This window comes from Larus michahellis, chromosome 4 (genome assembly GCF_964199755.1).
Source record: "Larus michahellis chromosome 4, bLarMic1.1, whole genome shotgun sequence".
In the NCBI taxonomy this organism is placed as follows: Eukaryota; Metazoa; Chordata; class Aves; order Charadriiformes; family Laridae; genus Larus; species Larus michahellis.
In genome coordinates this window covers 3,099,903-3,120,625 of record NC_133899.1, presented here as the reverse complement: position 1 = coordinate 3,120,625, position 20,723 = coordinate 3,099,903, and the positions used below count along the sequence as shown (strand labels likewise).

The following is a 20,723-nucleotide window of genomic DNA, read 5'->3' as shown; positions in this document are numbered from 1 at the left end:
GAGTGGGAACCCCCCCAACCCAGCCTTGCCTCCCTCCTGCGTCCGAGAGCAGCCGGGCGCGGTGGGGAGGTGGGATGTGACGGCGGGCATCGTGCCTCCGGCTCCCGGGACCGGGTAAGTGTCACCCCCCTCGGAGCACCGCGGCCGGCTTCGGCCCCACTCCTTGTCCCTGGTGCACCCCGGGTTGAGCATCCCCCCTCCGCCGCGGCTCTAAGTGACGCTCGCAATGAACATCTGGGGGTTTTTGGAGCGTGAACTCGTCGGGAATGCAAATACTTCTTGGCCTGGTGCCGGCACGGGAGCAAAGTTGAAGCTCCAGCACCAGCCACCGGGAATCCTCGGCGGTGGCGTGCGCTGGAATGTTGATGGCGGGGGGATTTTTCTGCCCGGGCATCTCTCCTGGTGCTGCGAGCAAGGGGTGCTGGTGTTCGGCCACGGCAGGGACGCGGCGCTGAGAGCCGGCGGCGGTGGGGAGGGGGCTACTGTGTCCTGCAAGGGCTTGGCCACGGGGGTCTGGTCCCAAAAGAGATCCCCCCACCCCCGGCACCGTGGGGCTGGGTCTCTCCAGAACAGCCCTGAGCAGTTGGGGATGCCCGGTGAGTGTCAGCCACCAGCAGGTGCTAAAAAACAGAGAACTTGCCTCAAAACAGGTTTCTCGGTATTTAGGCAGCTGCTGCGATAGCTGCAAAGTGGGGGTCCCGGGGGGTGCTGCGCTCCCAGCCCTGGCACAGCTCCAGGGACACAGGGAGGTCACGGATCAGGGTGTCTGTGGGGAGCTGATAACAAATGCAGAATTAAAACCAGTGACGGCAAGCTCCCGCTTCCCCTTGCCGGCTGCTGACAGCCGCTTCAGGGCCGCTTGGAAAGGTGAAGTAAAGCTGTGGCAGAGGTCGGGCAGGGGGAACAGAAGGTTTCCTTGGTTTTCTGTGGCCCGCGGAGCTTGGAAGAGCCGAAGCGAGTCACTGACCCTCATCCCAGTAAGCTTTTGCCAGCAGCTGTGGGCAGGATGGATGCAGATTTCCCAGGAAAGGGATTTTTTCCCGGAATCATATCCGTGACCTTAAAAAAAAGCAATGTACCACAATGGGGAATCATCCACCCGAAAGCTCTCGGGGCGTCAGGGATGGCCCAACCGGAGCAGGACAGCGCGGTCCCCGGCAGCGCATCCCCGGCTGCTGCCGGCCGCTCGGCTCAGCCCCGAGGGAGGCAGCCCCGGGTGCGATGCTGCAGCCGAGCATCCCTCTGTTTCCTGCGCGTGGGCTGGGTGTGTGTGTGTGTGTGTGTGTGTTTCTCTGAAACCACCGCTCGCCTTCGTAAATAACGACCTTATTCCCCCCGCTCATGACCTTCTCGCCTGCGAATGTTTGCAGCGCCGACCCCGGGAGCGGAGAAGCCGGGATGAGACCCCGTACACACACACGCACACGCACGCACGCACGCACGCACACCCCCAGCAACAGGCTCCTTCTCCGCCCTGCCGAAAAGTTCCTCCTGAAACTCGTCGGCCGAGATTGAGTCACTAAAACGCTGTGACATCACTAGCGGTTTTTGCTACCGAGCAGCCGTGCTTCCTGTTATGCCCGGGCGCCTATAGAGGGATACATATATATATATACACGCGCGCAGAGGTGCGGGCTTTTAGCGAGCCGTCGGGTTGGTTCTCCTTTTTCCCGGCGTCGCTTCCCCGCAAACCCTTGCTTCTCTTTTGCAGCACCAGCGGCGAGGAGGGACGGTGGGGCTGGAGAGCTGGGTCCCGCTAAGAGGATGAAAACATGGGGCTCAAGTTATCCTGCCTGAAAGGTAGGTTTGGGCGGGCGTTGGGGTTTCTCCTGCTCCGTGAAGGCGTCTGGGGAGGATGGTCGGACATGGAGGAGCTTTAGGACTGGCGGGGTTTGGCATCCTGGTGGGGTTTAAGCAAGTCCCACGGGTGACCTGTTGCCCGCGCATGGCCCCGGAGCTGCTTTCCCCATCCCCTACCCCTGTAAAAATTTAAAGGTCCGATCCTGCCCTTGTTCCTGCATCCTTGGGTCGCCGGAGCATCCTCGGGGCTGATGGTACCCCTCAAGAAATCAGGTGGGATTTCCTTAGAGGTGGGAAAGAGCCAGCAGGGATGGGATGCTCGGGGATGCACGGATGGGATGCTCGGGGTCAGCCCGGAGGCCGGGAGCCGGGGTACCCCGGCTCCCGGCCTCCGGGCTGACCCCGAGCATCCTCCGTTACTCTGCTCTCCCCAGGGATATTCCAACCCAGGAGCTTTCTGTCCTGCTGCTTTCCCTCCACCTTTCATTTTCTTAATGGGAATGGCGGCAGGGATGTCTGCAGAGAAAGGGAAAGCGGGAGCTTTTAATGCTCCTGGCCTCGTCGCGCTGGGCGAGCGGGGCGAAGGCCGGGTATCGCATCGCCCATTAGCCCTGTCATCCCAGCGCTGACCCCTGCGCGGCTCGTATTAATCATCCTGGGGTTCGTTAGGGATGGGAGCTAATGAGCATCCCTCGCAAAGACGCGGAGCTGCTTCTTCCCTGCCTTTTCCCAAGCACGAACCCCGCGCCGGGGGCTGGCTGTGACGGGCACGGCTTGGGATGCGTCACCCGAAAACGAGCCCTGCGCCCCCTTGCCCCCTCCCTGCGGCGGGGACGCTGCGGGGGACGCCGGTGGCGTGGGGTCTGGGGGATTTGGGGGTCCCACAGACACCCCCCTTCCCCCAGCCCAACATGCGGTGATTGAAGTGGGGAAACTGCGGCAGCCAAGTTGTCCCCGTCCTGCCCCAAATCCAGGTCAGAGCCCCAAAATACCCCTCCCCCCGGTGCCTCCAGACCCCTCCGACAGCCTTGGAGTCTGCAATAAAATAAAAGACCCCCCCCGCTTTTCCAGCTCCCTTACGTAAGGCAGGGCTTTATCCTTAATTAAAAAGAGATTAAAAATATCAGTGTCTGTCCCCTCCGGGCATTTTCCTGCTTGGGAAGAGCTGAAACCTCCCTGGCTGCTGCCTGCGCCGCGCGGGGCTTTTCTCCTGATTAAAAAAGCAGATTAAAGCTATCTGCTCCCCGGGGTGGGGGGGGGGGCAGGCTGTCGGGGGGGGAGAAGGTGCTGTGGTCTCCACCTCTACCGCACACCCCAAAATCCATGGGGGGGGGGGCAGTGGTGGGGGTGGCTGTGGATTCTCCAGTGGCTCGTAAGGGATTGAGCTGGAGGTGGAGGGCTGGAGGAGGGCAGGGAGGTGTGGGGGGGGACGCTGCAGCCGCACGCCTGATCTTCTTCCCCCCCCACCTTGGGGTCATTCCCCCCCCCCCCGCCATTTCTGCAGGCTTGAAGACGTGTGTGAGCAGCGAGAATGGCAACGGCGGGACCGCGTCCTCGGGCGAGAAGCGCCTGCACGTGCCCTCCATCATCGTCACGCCGCCCACGCCCACGGGGACCACGCTCTCCCGGGACTCCCGGCGGGTGGGGGGGTCGCCACCGTGCAGCCAGAGCTGAGCGCGGGGACAGGGGGACTCCAGCCCAGCAGGATCCGTCCCCGCTCCACCGGGATGAAGACGCAGCCGCCGGGATGCGAATCGGCCGGACCCAGCACCCCGGGAGCTCCCCCCGGGCTGTGTCAGGGGAGCGGTGGGTGCGTTGTGCCCCCTGAAAACACCCCGAAGTCGACCCGGTGCCAGATGGGGGTCCACAAGCGGGGCGCACCCCGCCAGCCCCCACCTCACCGCCCGGATTGAAGAAACCAACCGGTTGCAAACGGCACCGGTAAAATGAACTCGGCGTCACCTGCAACCCGCCCTCGCGGCCCCGCCGGATCGGCCGCATCCCGGGGAGGGAGCCGGGGGCGATGTTTCCCGGGGAGCGGCGGCACTGTGAGCCGTCGGGAGAGGCGGGAGTGTGAAAGCAGATGGAAATTTAATTTTTTAATGACAGCAGCAGATGGCAAAAGACACGCAAGTGGAGTCGCAGCATGGCGGCGCCGTTTATAGAGCGGCCGGCGGAGCCGCGGTGTGTGCCGGTGGCACCGCGGGGGCTGCTCGGTTAACGGATGGGGGTGCGGTGGGACCCTCCTGCTGCAGCCCCCAAGGGAGGGTGGGCAGGGGGTTCCCAGAGGCTGGACGTAGGGATGGAGGGAGGGGTGGAGAGAAGGATGGAGGGATGATGTGGCACACAGAGAGACAGGAAAATGCAGGCTGATTGCTGCTCTGAGGCGTGGGTGAGTGGAGGGAGGATGGATGGATGGATGGATGGATGGATGGATGGATGGATGGATGGATGGTTGGATGGATGGGTGGGTGGATGGGTGGGTGGATGAAGGCATGGATAGGTGGATGTATGGGTGAATGGAAGGGTGGGTGGGTGGGTGGATGGAGGGATGGAGGGATGGAGCCATGGATGTATGGATGGGTGTCTGGATGAAGGCATGGACAGGTGGATGTATGGGTGAATGGAAGGATGGATGGGTGGATGGATTGGTGAGTGGATGGATAGGTGGGTGGATGGATGGAGACACGGATGGGTGGATGGATTGGTGAGTGGATGGATGGACGGATGGATGGAGGCATGAATGGGTGGATGGATGGAGGCATGGATGGATGGATGGATGGATGGATGGATGGATGGATGGATGGATGGAGGCATGAATGGGTGGATGGATGGAGGCATGGATGAGTGGATAGATGGGTGGGTGGATGGATGGAGGCATGGATGGATGGATGGATGGATGGATGGATGGGTGGGTGGATGGATGAACTGACAAGTATATGGATGAGTGGGTGGGAGGGTGGAAGCATGGATGGGTCGGTGGATGGGTGGGTGGCGGGCATGGGTGGATGAAGGCAGGGATGGAGCAGTGGATGGATGGATGGATGGATGGACGGATGGATGGAGGCATGAATGGGTGGATGGATGGAGGCATGGATGGATGGATGGATGGATGGATGGAGGCATGAATGGGTGGATGGATGGAGGCATGGATGAGTGGATGGATGGGTGGGTGGATGGATGGAGGCATGGATGAGTGGATAGATGGGTGGGTGGATGGATGGAAGCATGGATGGATGGATGGATGGATGGGTGGATGGATGAACTGACAAGTATATGGATGAGTGGGTGGGAGGGTGGAAGCATGGATGGGTCGGTGGATGGGTGGGTGGCGGGCATGGGTGGATGAAGGCAGGGATGGAGCAGTGGATGGATGGATGGATGGATGGATGGATGGATGGATGGATGGATGGATGGGCTGACGAAGGGAGGAAAGGGGCGGATGGGTGACGGACAGCGGGTGCCTGAGCACGGGTGGCTGCACAGGGACAAGCGCACTGGCGGACAGACAGCCCCACAGGAGGGAGGGTGCACAGGCCGGGCTGAGGGCACCCCCGGGGACACCGACCCGCGGCGTCCCCACCCGTGTCCCCGCGGGGCGCTGCCCCTCCCGGCCGCCAGGGGGCGCCAGCGGCCGGCACCGCGCGCACGCGCAGAGGGCGGGGGCGGGCCCGCTGAGGGCCCCGCGGCGCCACGGCAACAAGTGCTGAGCGCTCATTGGTCGAGCCCTCCCGGAGCGCACCGGGATTGGTCCCTCTGCGACCCACCCAGACCCCGGGCGCGGCCCCAATCGGACAGCCAATCAGAAAAGGATGCGCCGTAGTAACCAATGGCCAGCCAGCACCGCCAGAGGGACAACCAATCAACGAGCTCCGAGCTGTGCCAGGCTCCGCCCCCACGCGGAGACCGCGAAAACGAGCCCGGCGGCGGGAAGCGGGGCGCTGTGGGCGGGGCCTTGCCGCTGCCCAGCCAATGGGGAGGGTGGGCACGCGGAGAGCCTGATCCCGGTTCCGGTTCCGGTTCGGTCCCGGTGCCAGTGACGGTCCCGGTGCCGGCCCGGGTCGACGCCGCCGCCATGGAGCCGGCCGAGGCTGAGTTCCTGGCCGAGAAGGAGCTGGTGACGATCGTGCCCAACTTCAGCCTCGACCGGATCCACCTCATCGGGGTCGGCGGGGCCGGGGGGCGGGGATAGGCCCGGGGGGCTGGGGGCGGCTTGGGGACAGGGTTTTGTGGGGCAAGGGCTGGGGCCATGGGGACAGGCCGTGGGAGCTTGGGGACAGGCTCTGGGCGTCAGGGCTTTAGGAAATTAAGGGCAGGTCCTGGGGGGCTCGGGGACGGACACTGGGGACAGGAGCTGGGGGGCTTCGGGACGGACCCTGGGGGCTTGGCGACAGGACCTGGAGGTCAGGGGCTCTAGGAAATTAAAGACGGGGCCTGGGGGGCTTGGGGACAAGGTTTGGGGGTCAGGAGTGGGGGGGTTTGGGGGACAGGGCCTGGGGGGCTTATGGACAGGGCTTGGGGGCAGGAGCAGGGGGGGTTGGGGTTGAGGGATTGAGATTGAGGGGCAGGAGGTGGGGGGACAGGGTCTGAGGGGATTGGGGATGGGCTGCAGCATTTGGGAACAGGGAGAAGGGGTAGGGGGCAGGGGGAAGGAGCTGGAGGGTTTGGGGGGCTGGTGTGATGGGGACAGGGGAATTAGGGGATTGGGGACAGGGGCAGAGATGGGGAGGAGAGGGGGGAGCAGGCTGGGAGGAGGGCAGGGCAGCCCCCTCCCCCCCCCCCCGAGGTTTGGGAGGGGGCAGTGCTGTCCCCCACCTCTCTGGTGCCTTCGCTCCTGGCACCAGAGCCTTGTCCAAGGGCTGGGGGCTGACTGGCTGCCCTGGGTGCTGAGCCCCCAGCTCTGTCAGCGGGTGCCAGGATCTGCCGTGTGGGTTGTGCGAGCTGTGCTCCGCTGCCGCGTGCCTCTGAAAGCACCTCAGCCTGAGCCCGGGGGGCTGCGTTTCCAGGATAGATGTAATTTCTGGCTATAACTTCTGTGAAACGCTTTGAAATAGAAAATGCACTGGAAACGTTAGTTATTACTTCTCAAGGGAGAGGAGGAAAAGTCTGAGAGCAAGAATTATGGAAGCAAGAGGAGGAAATTCAGATGCTATTTGATTCAGGCTTTTCAAAATCCTCTGGAAACTCATGCTCTCTAGAGATGGCTGAGGCCAAATTAGCAGACGAGTACTGCGGTGTCCTAGCCCTCGCTGCTGCCTGACTCCCGTCTTCAATTTGTCTTCCAGGGAGATCTGGGTCCTTTCAATCCTGGCTTGCCGGTGGAAGTGCCTGTCTGGTTGGCCATTAATCTGAAGCAGAGGCAGAAGTGTCGGCTGATTCCTCCGGAATGGATGGATGTTGGTAAGGACGGTGACGTCAGTGGGTTGAGCAGAAACACAAAATAGAAAAAGTCTCTGGTTTTCATCATCAGTGGGAAGCTTAATTCAACAAACACAAAGTAACTCTGAGAAAAGGACCTAACATTCCACCACTGGGATTCTTTATATTTACAGGAGATGTAATCTTCCCACTTAAGTCAGGTATTTAACTTCTGTTCTTCTGGTGAGAAGGAAGAACAGGGCTTCTTCCACAGCTCAGCCACTCATCTTCAGCAGTGGCCGCTGTTTTTTCTGAGCAACACTTGAATCTCTCGCAAGGCTTTTTCAGAAAGGGCTTTGTGGACCTCGGGTATCACTCTGAGGAGGGAGACCTTGGAGAGCACAGACGTGTTTTAATCGCCGGTTCATTCACTCCATCGTGGAATCATTTTCCTGAAGGGCATTGGAAATGGGAGGTCATCTCACTCTGGAAAAAGTGAGAACCGTGGCACCCTCCTTTTTGTGATTTCAAGGGAAACTGAGAAAGACAAGAAGTAAACACTAACGGAGCTGCAGTTAGAGGGAGACCTGCGCCAAGCATTCCTGCTTTTTTCATTCAGGGGCACAGACACTAATTTGCACAAGTGCTTTCTGGGTGAAGGGACCATCTCCTGACAGGCGATGGATTTGGGGATCAAGCTGATGTAGATCCAGCCTCCAGGCATGGTGTGGTAAACGCGATTTCGATGTCCCTGTCAGCATCCTTGTGTGCTTCGTTATAGAAACCTTTTTCTGTCCGCACATTGATTCAGGCTTGGACATGGAGTGGGTCCTACAGAAATAGCGCGTGAGGTTTTGGGGGGGGTAAAAATGTGCCTGAAGCGTTAAGGTCTGGCAATGCCTCACCGTTTCTGGTTGTGTTTTAGAAAAGCTGGAGGAAATCCGGGACCAGGAACGTAAAGAGGACACCTTCACTCCGATGCCCAGTCCCTATTATATGGAACTCACAAAGCTGCTGTTAAACTAGTAAGTAGGAAATGTATTGTAACAGTTTCCGCCTGAGTACATGCTTGCATAGACAATTTTTCAAGCTTTCGTTGGCAGCAACCCCAGAGGGCGGTGGGAAAGTGAGAGTTAATGGAGGTTTATTTCACAGCGTGCCAAGATCTCGTTGCAGCAGTTTTCTCATGGTAACTTTGCATTTCAGTAACTTGGGGATTGCTTGTTCTGCAGCCTGATAATTGGGGCTGTGCCGCTTTATTGAGCGGCAGCTGAGCGTAGAGGCCTTGAGGATCGGCAACGCGTTCCGTGGCTGCAATCTGTTCAGCAGCCTAAACCCTCCAGGCTTCTTCCTTGGCTCTCCTTCAGGAGGAAAGCTCCTCTTTCCTCGGCCTGAGAAGCAGGAGACCAGGGATATTCCGAGTCTGAACTCTTGCCTGCTGAGGCATTTCACTTGTAAAATGTGCTGGCTGGTATTTTTCTCAGCGCGGGCTCTTCTGACTTTAAGCCCTCGATTACGGTGGGGTGGTCATTTAAGCACTGGCTTTTCCTCTGGAGATGACACTCTTGGCGTGCGGCTCCTTCCCTCACGCTAGAATAACCCTGACAGCTCTGTCCGTGCGAATTGATCTGATCTCTCGAGGTCCTTATGGCAGCGCTGAATTGCTTTAATGGGAGGATGTGGCACAACTCGTACAGTCCTTTCAACTTAATACTCTCTGATAGAGCCACAAGAGCACAGAGCCGGGGCTCTAATCGCAGCTGAGTCCTTTCAATTCCCTGGCTGCCTGTGACTTTGGCCGGGTTATTGGCCCTCCGTGTACCTTGTACCAGCTGGGCAATTAAAGAGCAGAAGGATTCTAGTGAGAACCAGATGCTGCATCAGAGCTGAGCATTCCTGGGTAAATAAACTATCCCAAAAATCCCAGCAGCAGAAGTACCAGGCTGGATTTTAATGTTGAGTTGTAGGGTTTTTTTTCTCTGTAGCAAACTGCTCTGCTTATGCCTCGGAGGGCTGAAGAACTGCCAACATTACTTACGCCAGTGACATAACGTACGAGTCCCTCGCAGCCTGTTCTGATCCTCTCTCTCTCCTCCTCTAGCGCCTCAGACAACATCCCCAAAGCCGATGAGATCCGAACGCTGGTGAAGGATACCTGGGACACCCGGATAGCCAAGCTGCGGCTGTCTGCGGACAGCTTCGTCAGGCAGCAGGAGGCTCACGCCAAGGTGCGGCGGGGACGCGTGGGGAGAGCTTTGCCAGCTCTGCGCTGGGAGGATTCCAGATGCCGTGCGATTGTGTGGGCTTGTGACTGATGAGAGCTGCTCGTGAAAATGCTGGTTGGGGCATGTTTTTCCTGGGCTGTGGGTACGTCAGTTGGGAACTGAAGCCATATGCTGAAACCTCGCTTTATGGGCTGGTTGCAGCTCCCCGTGCGTTATGGAAATAGTGCTCTCGTTGCTCGTGTGCTGCTCTTGACCGGGGGTGGCAGCTGGGCCGGTCCCTTGGGGTGTCACCGAAGGAAAAGCGTGGGCTGCAGAGCTGCTTTCTGTGTTCCTTGTCTTCTGCTGCAGCAGGGCTGTATCCCCATATTCTCCTATTTTTTCTTTTAGCTGGATAACTTAACCTTGATGGAGATCAACACGACCGGGACTTTCCTTACTCAAGCCTTAGATCACATGTACAAGCTCCGGACTAACCTGCAGCCTGGTGAGAGTGCCCACTCCCAGGATTTCTGAGGTACTAGCCCGGGCCAGCCCTCAAACCTCCCGGGAGAGGGCAGTGGAAGGGAGCAGGCTCCGTTCTTTGCCCCTGGACCTTCATCTGGCCAGCCTCCGCCTTCCCACACGGATCTCCCGAAGCCACCCGAGCCTCCTGTCCCCTCCGCTGCGTGGAACCCCTCCTCGGCTGCAGGCAGGCAGGGCTTCCCCTTCCGCCTGTGCGCAGGCAGGGGAGAGAGCAGGCAGCCTCGTGGCCAGACGGGAATCACTCCGGAGGCGCCGGTGGCGCAGGAGCCATCCCTGCACGGCTGCTCCTACGCGCTCCGTCTTTGCAGAGGTGGCCTCTCTCTTGGGTTCAGAGCGATGTCGGTGCAGGTGGTGGCTTGCCAGCGCCTGGTTGCTGTCTAATGATGTCGGGCGGATCTCTCTGCCCTGGAGAGTGTGGGTGTACTTCATAGAGGGAACTTCTGAGGGCAGCACAGGCCACACACTGGCTTGAAAGCAATAAATTTCTAGGCGGTGCTTCGCCATGAATTTTCTCCGAGCCTTGAAAAAAGGGGGAAGATGTGCCGGCAATGAGAGGTGTCTGCTACTCTGCTGGGGAGATCAGCTGGGAAGCAGATCCATCTGCTCTTTGGAGAAGGACAAAAGAAAATGGCTTTCCCTCTCCAGAGCCAGGCTGCCTTGTAATATCATATGTCTGACTTTTTATATATGACTGTGTATATAAAAAATAAAAAAATAAAAAAGCAGAAATAATTGCGGCCGAGTGAATGGCATCAAATTAGTCCCCGTGTTGCATCGCGCGCTGTGCATCAAGCGTACGTGGGTTAAACAATGCTTGGAAAAACCCGCCGCTCTCCTCCTTTGGCTCCGGCCCCGTTCCCCCGCGGCAGCCCGACAGGCAAGGGCAGGATCCTCGCCGGCGTCGGGCTGTGTTGATGGCAGATGTAATTATTACGGGCGAGGGGGAAATGCCGGCTCTGACCCAACGGCATCAAGCCGGGAGCGATGCCCTTCCCCGAGCATCTGGGCCAGCCTCTGCGCGGCTCCTGCTTGCCATCTGTGCCCTGGCTGCCTCCCCCAGCGCTGCCCGCGGGCAAAGGGCTCTGACAAGGTGAGGATGGCAGGAGCTGTGCCCCCCGCCCCCGGCGAGGCTGGGGGATGCTCGGAGCAGGGCTGCTTTCCCATCGCCGGTGGGGGAGAAAGAATCCTTTGCCGTTGTTGTGGAAGAGTTTATTATTATCGTTGTTATTTTGGATGTTTTCAGAAATTACAGCAATATATTCATAAATACCTAATTACTACATTCAACAAATAATATATTACATTACAATTAATTCAAACAAGTACACTTAGAACATGTTTAGGGGTGGGTTGGTTTGTTGTTTTTTTTTTTTTTTTTCCCCCTCCTTTTTGGGGGATTTTTGTTTTTGTTTTCTTTCACAGCATCTAAACTGCCCCCAGCGGGCTCTGCCTCGCCTCTGCCTCCTCCCAGCCCTCCCAGGCTCTGGCGCAGCTGCTCCAGCAATTTCTGCTGCGCGGGGGTACGTACAAACAGACACGACCGCTCGCCACGGCCCCAGGGCGGGGGGGGGAATAATTCTGAGAAATCGGTCCAAAAAAAAAACCAAAAAAACCAAAACAAACCCGTGATTAGGGACTGGTGAGGGAGGAAAAGTTTCGGTACAGGAGCTGCTACGCAGCGAGGCTCCATCCCAGCCAGGCTCCTGCCTCATCGCGGCACGGGATAAATTGCTGATGATTTTCCATCCCTGGCTTCTTCCCACCCCCAGCACAGGGGAAGGGAAGCCGCAGCAAGCGTATTTTGCCGTGTTAAAATTCATCGTGAAGCCCGGAGTTGGCAGCGGCTAGGCCAGAGGCTGGCGATGCAATTGGGGATTTAAAAAAAGATTAAACTAATTTCTGTCACAAGGGCTTTTTGCTTTTTAATCTTGCACAGCTTTTTTTTTTTTTTTTTTTGTTCTTTTTTTGCTTTTTTTTTTTTTTGGTGAAGCCAATGGGAGACCGGGGAAGGGAGGGCGAACGACGATGATGGGGGGGTGTGGGTGGGTTAATGCTTTCTTTGCGAGTGCAACAAGGGAATTTAAAGCAGAAAGCGGAGGTCACCTTTTCCCGTAGACATGAGCTTGTCTCGTGGCGAATTAAAAAAAAAAATTAATAAATTATGTATTTATTATTTTTTTAAAAAAAAAGGAAAAAAAAAAAAAAAGCCTCCCTGGGGAGTTGGGGGCACGTGATGATTAGAAATCGGCTCAAAACGGCATCGCGCGGTACCAAACCTGAACCTGCCACCTTGGCCCGGTGCGGCCATCGTCGCCCATCGCCGTGGCCGCCGGTGGGCTCCGGCAGGAAGAGCTCGACCCGGCTTGTCCCCGTGGTGCCACCAACCCCGTGGACCGTCCCCCCACCCCGACCTCACCATGGACAGACCCTGGCTCCCCCTGCCCGAACTGCCTCAGCGCCGCTCTGATTGTCTCGGTATTTTTTTGGGGGGGAGGGGGAGACAAGGACACCCCCGTGCCACCTGTTCCCCAAACCCTCCAGCCCTCTCGGCGCGATTGCTCCGTATCTCTCCGTTGGCAGACGGAGCCCGCGCGAGGCTGAGAAACCGCCCGGCACCGCAACACCCCCCCCCCCCCCCGGCTGCCCAAAGGGACCACAAAAAAGACCCAGAAACCAAAGAAAAAGGGTAAAAAAACCCCCAAAAAACCCTCCCAAAACCAGGAGTTTGAGGGTGGTGGAAGGACTCGGCTCCGGGTTCCCAAGGGACTGGCGGTGGGACAGCACCTGCCCCACTGGCAAAGGGGGGGGTTATTTTATTTTTTTTTCCCCCTGGTTTTAAATTCTTTTAAAACACTTCAATATCTTTTCTGTCCTGACCAGCAGCAGTACAAACATCAAAAGCAAGGTAATCCTTTTGCCAAAAAAAGAAAGAAAATTTAAAAAGGGTGAGGGAGAAGGGCAAGGGGAAGGAAAAAAAAAAAAAAAAGGAAAAAAAAAAAGCAGAAACATATTAAAAAAAAAGGCAAGCTTTTTATAACAATAATTAAAGTAATAAAAACATACAAAACTTTTTTTTTTAATATATATACACAGTACAAGGCTGAAGCACCTTTTTTTTTTTTTTTTTTTCTTTTTGACTCTCAAATCGCAAAACCAGGGTGACCGGCTCCGACAAGGAAACCCCGCCGGGGCCACCGCCGGCGCGTGGCTGTGCCCCTTCCCCGCCAAACAGGAACAAAAAGGTACCTTCAACCAGTTTATTGACTTTATTGTTTTATAGCGAAGTGCATTTCCAGTGGAAAGCCCCGGGGTTTGGGGAGGGGGGGGGGGAGGCTCCCGGTGCCGTGCCGGGAAGAAGTCGGAGGGGCTCGGTGGCTGCCGGCCAGTGGTCCCGCACCCGGCCCCACGGGGCTCCTCTGGCCTTAGTGTTGTTGGTGGAGTCTTTAAATTGTAATTTTTTAAAAAAAAAAAAAAAAACAAAAAAAAAAAACAAACCAAACAAAAAAAAAAAACAGCAAAAATTGAGCGCTCTAAAGTGTGGGTGGGCGTAAGGGGGGGGGCCCGCAGTGCCCTGTCCCCCGGGAGGAGAGCCCGAGCCGGGCTGGCTGTTGCTTGCGGATGGCCGGCGGCACGGGAGGGGACGGGAGGGGACGCGGTCTGCTGGCCGTCGGGTGGGCTCCCGGCTCCCGTGCTCCTTTGCTTCATGCATGGCACATTCTCCGTTTTATTTTTTTCTTTTTTTTTTTTCTTTTTTTTTTTTTTTTTTAAATTTTATTTTTTTTTTTTAGCTTCAAACCTCCCAGTGAAAAATATTAAATATTCAAGGTAATAAAATAGATTATTATTTCTAGACTCTATGTTCGGCCTAGCCCAAGGAGCGTCACCTGGGATACCCCTTGAAATAACCCCTAGACCACTGCATTGCAGGCAAGGCAAGGCACTTCCGCAGGTGATCCAGCTCGGCTTGCAGGCGCTCGCGCTCCGACACCATCTTCTGCTTCTGGGTCCTCAGTTCCTGCGGGCAGCCAAGGGGAGAAGAGACGGTCAGGGCGGGCAGCGGGGCAGCTCCCGGGGCGGTGGTGCAGGGAGCTGGGCTCGCCTGGCTGCCCCACGGGGAACGGGGGGTGCCTGGGAGGGGGAACGGGACGGGGGGCACTGCAGGGGATGGGGCACTGCATGGAACGGGGCACTGCGGGTATAGGGACTGCAGGGGACGGGGCAATGCAGGGAAGGGGCACTGCAGGGGACGGGACACTGCAGGGATAGGACACCGCAGGGAATGGGGCACTGCAGGGATGGGACACTGCATGGAACGGGGCACTGCAGGGGATGGGACACTGCATGGAACGGGGCACTGCAGGGGATGGGACACTGCATGGAACGGGGCACTGCAGGGGATGGGACACTGCATGGAACTGGACGCTGCAGGGATGGACGCTGCATGGAACGGGGCACTCCAGGGATGGACACTGCATGGAACGGGGCACTCCAGGGGATGGGACACTGCAGGGAACTGGACGCTGCAGGGGATGGGACACTGCAGGGAACTGGACGCTGCAGGGGATGGGACACTGCATGGAACGGAGCACTCCAGGGATGGACGCTGCATGGAACGGGGCACTGGGCAGGGGACGGGGCACGGCAGGAGATGGGCACTGCAGGGAACAGGGCACTGGGCAGGGGACGGGGCACTGGGCAGGGGACGGGGCACTGCAGGGAACGGGACACTGGGCAGGGAACGGGACACTGGGCAGGGAACGGGACACTGGGCAGGGAACGGGACACTGCACTGCATTGAACAGGGCACTGCAGGGATGGGCCCTGGGCAGGGGATGGGACACTGCATGGAACGGGGCACTGCAGGGGATGGGACGCTGCAGGGAACTGGACGTTGCAGGGAACTGGACGCTGCATGGAACGGGGCACGGCAGGAGATGGGCACTGCAGGGAACAGGGCACTGGGCAGGGGATGGGGCGCTGCAGGGAACGGGACGCTGCAGGGAACGGGACGCTGCAGGTGGATGGATGGAAGGCCCTCTGGGAGGACCGGGTGCCTCGCGGCGGCCGGGTGCCCAGGAGACGGGGTGCCTCGCAGAGTGCGGGTGCTCCGGCCCCACTCACCGCCATGCTGTGCGAAAGCTGCTCTGCCGTCAGGCTCAGGCTGTAGTGCTGGGCCTCCAGCCGCCGGCACTGGGTCTGCAGCACTTGGCGCTCCAGGTTTTGTTCTGCAAGGAGAGGGCGGGGGTGAGTGCCAGGTCCTCCGGCTCCGCGCGCGGCCCAGGACCGTGCCCAAGCACCCCGGTGCTGCCACGGATGATGCCAGCCCCCGCGCGAGGCTCTGCCCAGCCGGCAGTGATTGCCTCCAGCATCCCAGAGCATCCCTCCCCAGCCCCTGCACTGCTTGCGAGGAACCTCCGGGTTCCACTAGGAGGACACTGGGCAGCTGCGGAATACGCGAATTTTTCACACATGCATCAATTTTCACCGGTGCCTGTTGCTTTCGTGCCGCTCCTGCAGTGCCAGGGAGCCACCAGTGCTTCCCCAACACATCCCAGCAGGAGCCGGAGACACCTGGTCAGGGCATGGAGTGGTTTCACCCAGGGGAAACTGAGGCACGAAGTGGGGGTTTACCCTCCCTGCCCTGACCCCCCCCCCCTCCCCTCCCTACCTTCTATATGTTCCTGGTAAGCTTCAAAAATTGCCTCGATCCCTTGCCACTTGGGCCTGGGGTACTCCTCCTCCTCTTCCTCCTCCTCCTCCTCCTCTTCCTCGGAGGCCGAGTCGTGGGGCAGCGGGGGCAGCGCCCGGTGGGGCAGCGGCCCCTCGGCTGTGCCGTTGTGGGGGGGGGCTGCCAGGCGGCTGGACGCCTGCAGCTCGGGGATGTTGTAGTGGATGGAGGCGTCGAGCTTGTGGTTCTGCTCCGCTGTCAGCGCCGCCGTCCCCCCTGCGGGCAACCAGCGTCAGCCCCCTGCCCGCCCCCCCGCAGCCCCCTCCTGCTCCCCACAGCCCCCCTCCCCGAGGAAGATGCTCACCTCAAGGTATTAATTCCCCCCGCCTCCGCCACCCTGCTCACCTCAAGGTATTAATTCCCCCCCCTCCGCCGCCCCATCCCTTTTTGGGGGGGCTGGAGAATATTCCGTGGGGTTTTCATCCCCCCGCCCTGTGCACCGGGGTAACTTCATTTTCCTCGGAACGGGTTTAGGGCGGGTGGAGCTGTATCATCCCAGCGCCTTATTTTCAGCTTCGTCCATGAGCTCCTGGGATGCTCCAGCAAGGAGGCTGCTGGCGGATTTCAGATCCCCGGGGGATGAATACAAGGCCGGGTGGGGGGGTCTCCTGCCTGTAACCCACCCCACCACCACCCTGGGATGCTACCCCGGTGGTACCCAGCCCGCCCCCCCGCCATCCCTGCCGTTACCTTTGTGCTTCTGCAACGCCTTCTGGGTGGACTGCAGCACCGACTCGTGGAACTGGTGGGCGAACTCCTCGGCGATGAAGGGCTCCCAGGGCTTGCTCTTGCCGTTCATGCTGTGGGACAGCGGCACCGGGATGTCCTTGGGGAGGGGACCCCTGACGTAGCTGAGGATGCTGAGTGCCTTCTTCCCGGGGTGCCCGTCACTCAGCCGGGGCTTCTCTGCCGGCGTGGTGGCCGACTCCTTAGCCCTCGGTAGCTCCTGGGGTCTCAGCTGGTCTAACCTGCTGGGCTCTGCCATCTTCTGCCCCTCCGGCACGGAGACGGCGATGCCCACGGGTTTATCCGGATCCAGCAGGAGCGGCGGCACCGGCAGCTCTTTGGGCAGAGGAGGAGCAGAGTTGGCTACCGGCGGGGCTTCGTGTCCCCGGTGAGGCAAAGCCATGCCCCCATCCCCGCCGGGCAGGGGATGCTCCCGGCCAGCCTGGAGCCAGGGAAGGACCGGGAATGCTTACCGGTGGTGGGGCCGCTGGGACTGTCCCGCGGGGAGCTCTTCACCACCACGGCGGCCGGCGTGGTCTTCTGCTTCATGGCCTGCAGCATCTCCACCAGCTTCTCCTTGTCTGCAGCATGGGAAGCTGAGGTTTAGTGTAGCCTCTGCTCAGCAGAGCAAGCTCACGGCCCCAGGCGGGACCCCTCCATGGCACCCCCAAACCAGGGACGCCCCCCCAAGCATGCGCGGGGCATGGCTGTTACCTTTCCTCTTCTCAGCGCTGATGTGCGTGAGGTTGAAGATGGTGAGGAAGCGCTTCTTCTCCTCGAAGTTGGGGCTGTTGTTCATCTCGTCGGGGCTGTAGCGGGTGGAGAGCGGGAGGCGCGGGGAGGGCGTGCGGCGCTTGTTCTGTACCGTTGGCGGCGAGGGGCTCCTCTCCCGCAGCATCCGCCGACGCTTGCGCCGCTTCTGGCTCAGCAATTCCTCCTTCTGCTGCTGCGTGGTGAGGCCGAAGAGCTGCAGGAATTCCAGCTTCTGGGACGCCGAGGGGGAGAGCAGAGCAGGGTCACCCCCAGACCGGTCCCCATCCTCATCTCCATCCCCATCCCCATCCTCATATCCCTGACCCTCTGGTGCCACCGCAGCCGGCCGAGGACGATGGCTGCACCTCAGCGCCAGGAGCTGGTGCCCAGGGAGGGGCTGTCTCTTGGGGGGACAGGGGACGGCGAGAGCCGGCTGTACCTCGGAGGACGTGTCCAGCTTCAGCGGGGGCTGCTCGGCCACGCAGCGGAGATGGGCCCGCACCTCCTCCTCGTCGCTGTCGTCGCAGGAGTCGTCCAGGTCGTAGTAGTAACCTGGGGATGGGGAGAGGCTGGCGTGAGGCTGGGGACACCATGGGGACCTGCTGGGATCCCAGGGAGTCTGCTGGGACCCTGGGGAACTCGCTGGGACCCCACCGGGAATAGGGGCGCAGCAGGGTGCTGGTGCAGTGGGGTGGGATGCTGGGGGGGCAGCGGTGGGGGTCCAATGTGGGTCCCAGCAGGGTGGGGGGTGGGACCCAACGGAGCCCTGTCCCCCTTCCACCAGCTGCGGGACCCTGGGGGACGTCGCCCACCCCTGCGTCCCCACTCAGCGTCACTTTGGGATGGGTGGCCGGGGCTCAACAGGAGGGTTAATGGGGCACGGCTCGGGGGGAGGCTGCGGCTGAGCCCCTCGTCCCCGCTGGAGGGGGGACGGCAGCACCTGCCCCCCCGCAGCGCTCCATCTCCTCCTCGCCGCTGTTCTTATCCCCGCTCGCGCAGTCCCATTAATATTTAAAGCCTGCTTATTAGCCTCAGTTCATCATTTATTAATTGGGCATGTCTAGAGCGATTTACCGAACCGCTCGGCTTGCGGGAACGTTTGCATCGCGGGCTGCCGGCATCCCCGGGAGACCCACCGGCTGCTCCCCACCACCGCCGGGTCCCGGTGGTGGTGGGGCCGGGGGTGGGGGGGAAAGGGGGGGGATGTCCCCCTTCGCGGTGCAAACCCGCCACCTCACCTTTCTCACGGGCTTCCCGCCGCCGGCGCTCCTCCAGGTCGAGTTTGCTGACCAGCCTGCGGTGCTGCTGCACGAACTCGTCGTAGATGTACATGGGGTCCTGGGCGCGGGGCTGGGGGGGCCGGTAGGGCGAGCTGGGCTTGGTGGCCTCGGCGAAGGGGGCGGCCGGGGGTCTTTGCTGGCTCAGGATGCTCTGCGTGGACTTCTCCAGCTCGGCTAGGAAGGGGGCGTGGGTGAAGCTCCCGTGCTCCGGGGCGCCGGGCTCCCGTCCTGGGGGGTATTTCTCCAGAGCATCCCTCTTCCTCGCCCCCTCCTCCAGCTTCTCGGGGCAGAAGACCCTCTCCACCTTCACCAGCGGGATGCCCTGACGGCTGGGCTCGAAGGGGGCCGGGTGGCCGTGGAGGGCATGGGGCTCGGGGAGGCGTCGGGGGGGCTCAGGGGGGCTCTCCATCAGCGAGACGGGGTTCCAGAGGGACGTGGTGACGGGGTGGTGCTGGGGCTTGGGGGAGATGAGCGGGGGGGGCCCGCCAAAGTGCTGCCCCGGCTCCCGGCCACTGGGCTCGTGACGGCTCGATCCCGACCTGCGGAGAGAGGAGAGGACCGGAGAGGTGAGGGGATGGCACGCCACCGGAGAGCCATCCGCATCCCGGCACCGAGCTGCTTTTGGGGGAGAAATATGCTGCTTGGGACCACCCAGAGGGGTTTGTGCGCATGGGGCTGCCACGCTCGTCCCCTCCTGTGCCACCACCCCGAGGGACATGGGACAGAGTTAAGGCTGCTCCTGGTCAGGGATGTGGATGCATCCCTGGAGTGCCGGACCAGCCCCCCCCCGGCTGCCCACCATGGGGACAAGAGAGCCCACTGGTCCTGGCACAGCCCATCTCTCCCTGCAGCGAGGGCAGCGCCTCGGCGCAACCCTCCTCCGACAGCCGGGGACGGAGCCAGCCCGTTAGCGGGATAAATATTTCATGCGCCCAAGCTGCGCATTTAACGCTTTTCTGCTCCAGCGCCCCGGACCTCCGTGCACAGAGCAGCCAGTTCAGCCCGGCGCCGCCATCCGCCGCCCCGGCACCCGCTCAGGAAGCATCGCCTGCCCTGCCGGGGATCGGTCCCTCTCCCTTCCCGCTGGATACGGGCAGCCCCGGGATGGGGATGACGATGAGGATGGGGATGGCATATCCCCTGGCTGCAGGTGTTTTGGGGTGACCTTGTTCTCTCCTCGCCGGTTTGGGGAGGGAGGAGGGGGATGGAGAAGGGAGCCTTTGTGCCGCCCCGCGATCTGCTCCTTATTATCCTCGATGAGCCGCGCTAATCCCCCGGATACCCAAAAATAACAAAAGGAGCCGGCAGCAGAGCCGGCTGGATGAGCCCGCGCCGCTTAAGCGCACAGCAACGGGGGCCAGCCAGCCCCTGGCAATCAGGGGGGTGCGGGCAGGCTCCTCTGCCCACCCCCCCCCCCCCCAAAACGACTCAGATCAGAGCCAGTGCCCCCCCCACAAACAGGGCATCCCACCGCCGGGGTCCGCCGCACGGCAGGGAGGTGCAATTAGCGGTGCTGGGTGGCTGGGCAGCACCTGGCCACTCGCCGCTGGCCCTTGGCCACCTCCCGGGCTCGTCGCCTGCCGCCGCGCAGATGTCGGGCACCGGTAACGCCCGGCCTTGCCAGCGCAGCCGGCCCGGCTGGCACCGCGCGATGGGGACCTGCTGGCGCCGGCCGAGCGTGGCGGCTCCTGCCCAGGGGGATGTGCAAGGAGCGAGGGGCACGGCTACGGGATGCTGGCTACCGAACTGGGCAGGGGGGGAGATGCTACCGAACAGCGGGGGGTGTGCAGCCATGGGGCAAGGGGGGAAAATCCTACAGATATTACAGGAGGGATGGCTGCGACGTGGGAAAATCCTGTAGATATGATGATGGATAAGATGGATCAGAGGGTTGGAGCCCCTCTGCTGTGAGGACAGGCTGAGGGAGTTGGGGGTCTTCAGCCTGGAGAAGAGAAGGCTCCAGGGAGACCTTAGAGCCCCTTCTAGAACCCAAAGGGGGCTACAGGAAGGATGGGGAGGGACTCCTTATCAGGGAGTGGAGTGACAGGACGAGGGGTAACGGTTTTAAACTGAAAGAGGAGAGATTTGCGTTAGATATTAGGAAGAAATTCTTTCTCGTGAGGGTGGTGAGCCCCTGGCCCAGGTTGCCCAGAGAAGCTGTGGCTGCCCCATCCCTGGAGGTGTCCAAGGCCAGGCTGGACGGGGCTTGGAGCAGCCTGGCCTGGTGGAAGATGTCCCTGCCCAGGGCAGGGGGGTTGGAACGAGATGATCTTTAAGGTCCCTTCCAACCTAAACCATTCCGTGATTCTATATTACGGGAGGGATGGCTGC

General features: G+C 60.4%; 2 protein-coding genes and 1 long non-coding RNA gene across 5 annotated transcripts in view; 2 read left to right on the top strand and 1 right to left on the bottom strand.

Moving 5' to 3' along the window:
* Window positions 1-1,620: 1,620 nt before the first annotated feature.
* On the top strand, window positions 1,621-3,926 carry LOC141743137 (uncharacterized). Its single transcript, XR_012586959.1, has 2 exons — window positions 1,621-1,800; window positions 3,305-3,926. It is a non-coding gene; the product is annotated as an uncharacterized LOC141743137 (long non-coding RNA).
* Window positions 3,927-5,703: 1,777 nt separating this feature from the next.
* Window positions 5,704-10,659, top strand: GINS2 (GINS complex subunit 2). The gene is made up of 5 exons (XM_074582773.1): window positions 5,704-5,965; window positions 7,086-7,200; window positions 8,084-8,183; window positions 9,260-9,386; window positions 9,771-10,659. Exons 1-5 carry the CDS (start codon window positions 5,876-5,878, stop codon window positions 9,894-9,896), a joined length of 558 nt encoding a protein of 185 aa, XP_074438874.1. The 5' UTR covers window positions 5,704-5,875; the 3' UTR covers window positions 9,897-10,659.
* Window positions 10,660-13,148: 2,489 nt separating this feature from the next.
* The window catches only part of GSE1 (Gse1 coiled-coil protein), a 105,782-nt gene continuing 98,207 nt past the window's right edge, over window positions 13,149-20,723 (bottom strand). For 2 of the 3 annotated variants that reach the window (XM_074582771.1, XM_074582772.1), the window contains 8 exons: window positions 18,351-18,931; window positions 17,552-17,664; window positions 17,074-17,344; window positions 16,833-16,940; window positions 16,324-16,695; window positions 15,574-15,849; window positions 15,027-15,130; window positions 13,149-13,920 (listed from right to left, as the gene is read on the bottom strand). In XM_074582771.1, coding sequence (XP_074438872.1) covers window positions 13,786-13,920; window positions 15,027-15,130; window positions 15,574-15,849; window positions 16,324-16,695; window positions 16,833-16,940; window positions 17,074-17,344; window positions 17,552-17,664; window positions 18,351-18,931 — 1,960 coding nt within the window. In that variant the 3' untranslated portion in view covers window positions 13,149-13,785. Of the gene's footprint in view, window positions 13,921-15,026; window positions 15,131-15,573; window positions 15,850-16,323; window positions 16,696-16,832; window positions 16,956-17,073; window positions 17,345-17,551; window positions 17,665-18,350; window positions 18,932-20,723 lie in introns of all 3 variants that reach the window. The other variant, XM_074582770.1, reaches the window with a different exon arrangement.

Excerpts from the sequence above, each read along its gene's own strand:
- GINS2 (XM_074582773.1), top strand. The coding sequence starts at position 5,876 with ATGGAGCCGGCCGAGGCTGAGTTCCTGGCCGAGAAGGAGCTGGTGACG. Across the intron at positions 7,201-8,083 it reads TCCGGAATGGATGGATGTTG|AAAAGCTGGAGGAAATCCGG; the intron begins GTAAGGACGGTG and ends GTTGTGTTTTAG. Across the intron at positions 9,387-9,770 it reads AGCAGGAGGCTCACGCCAAG|CTGGATAACTTAACCTTGAT; the intron begins GTGCGGCGGGGA and ends TTTTTCTTTTAG.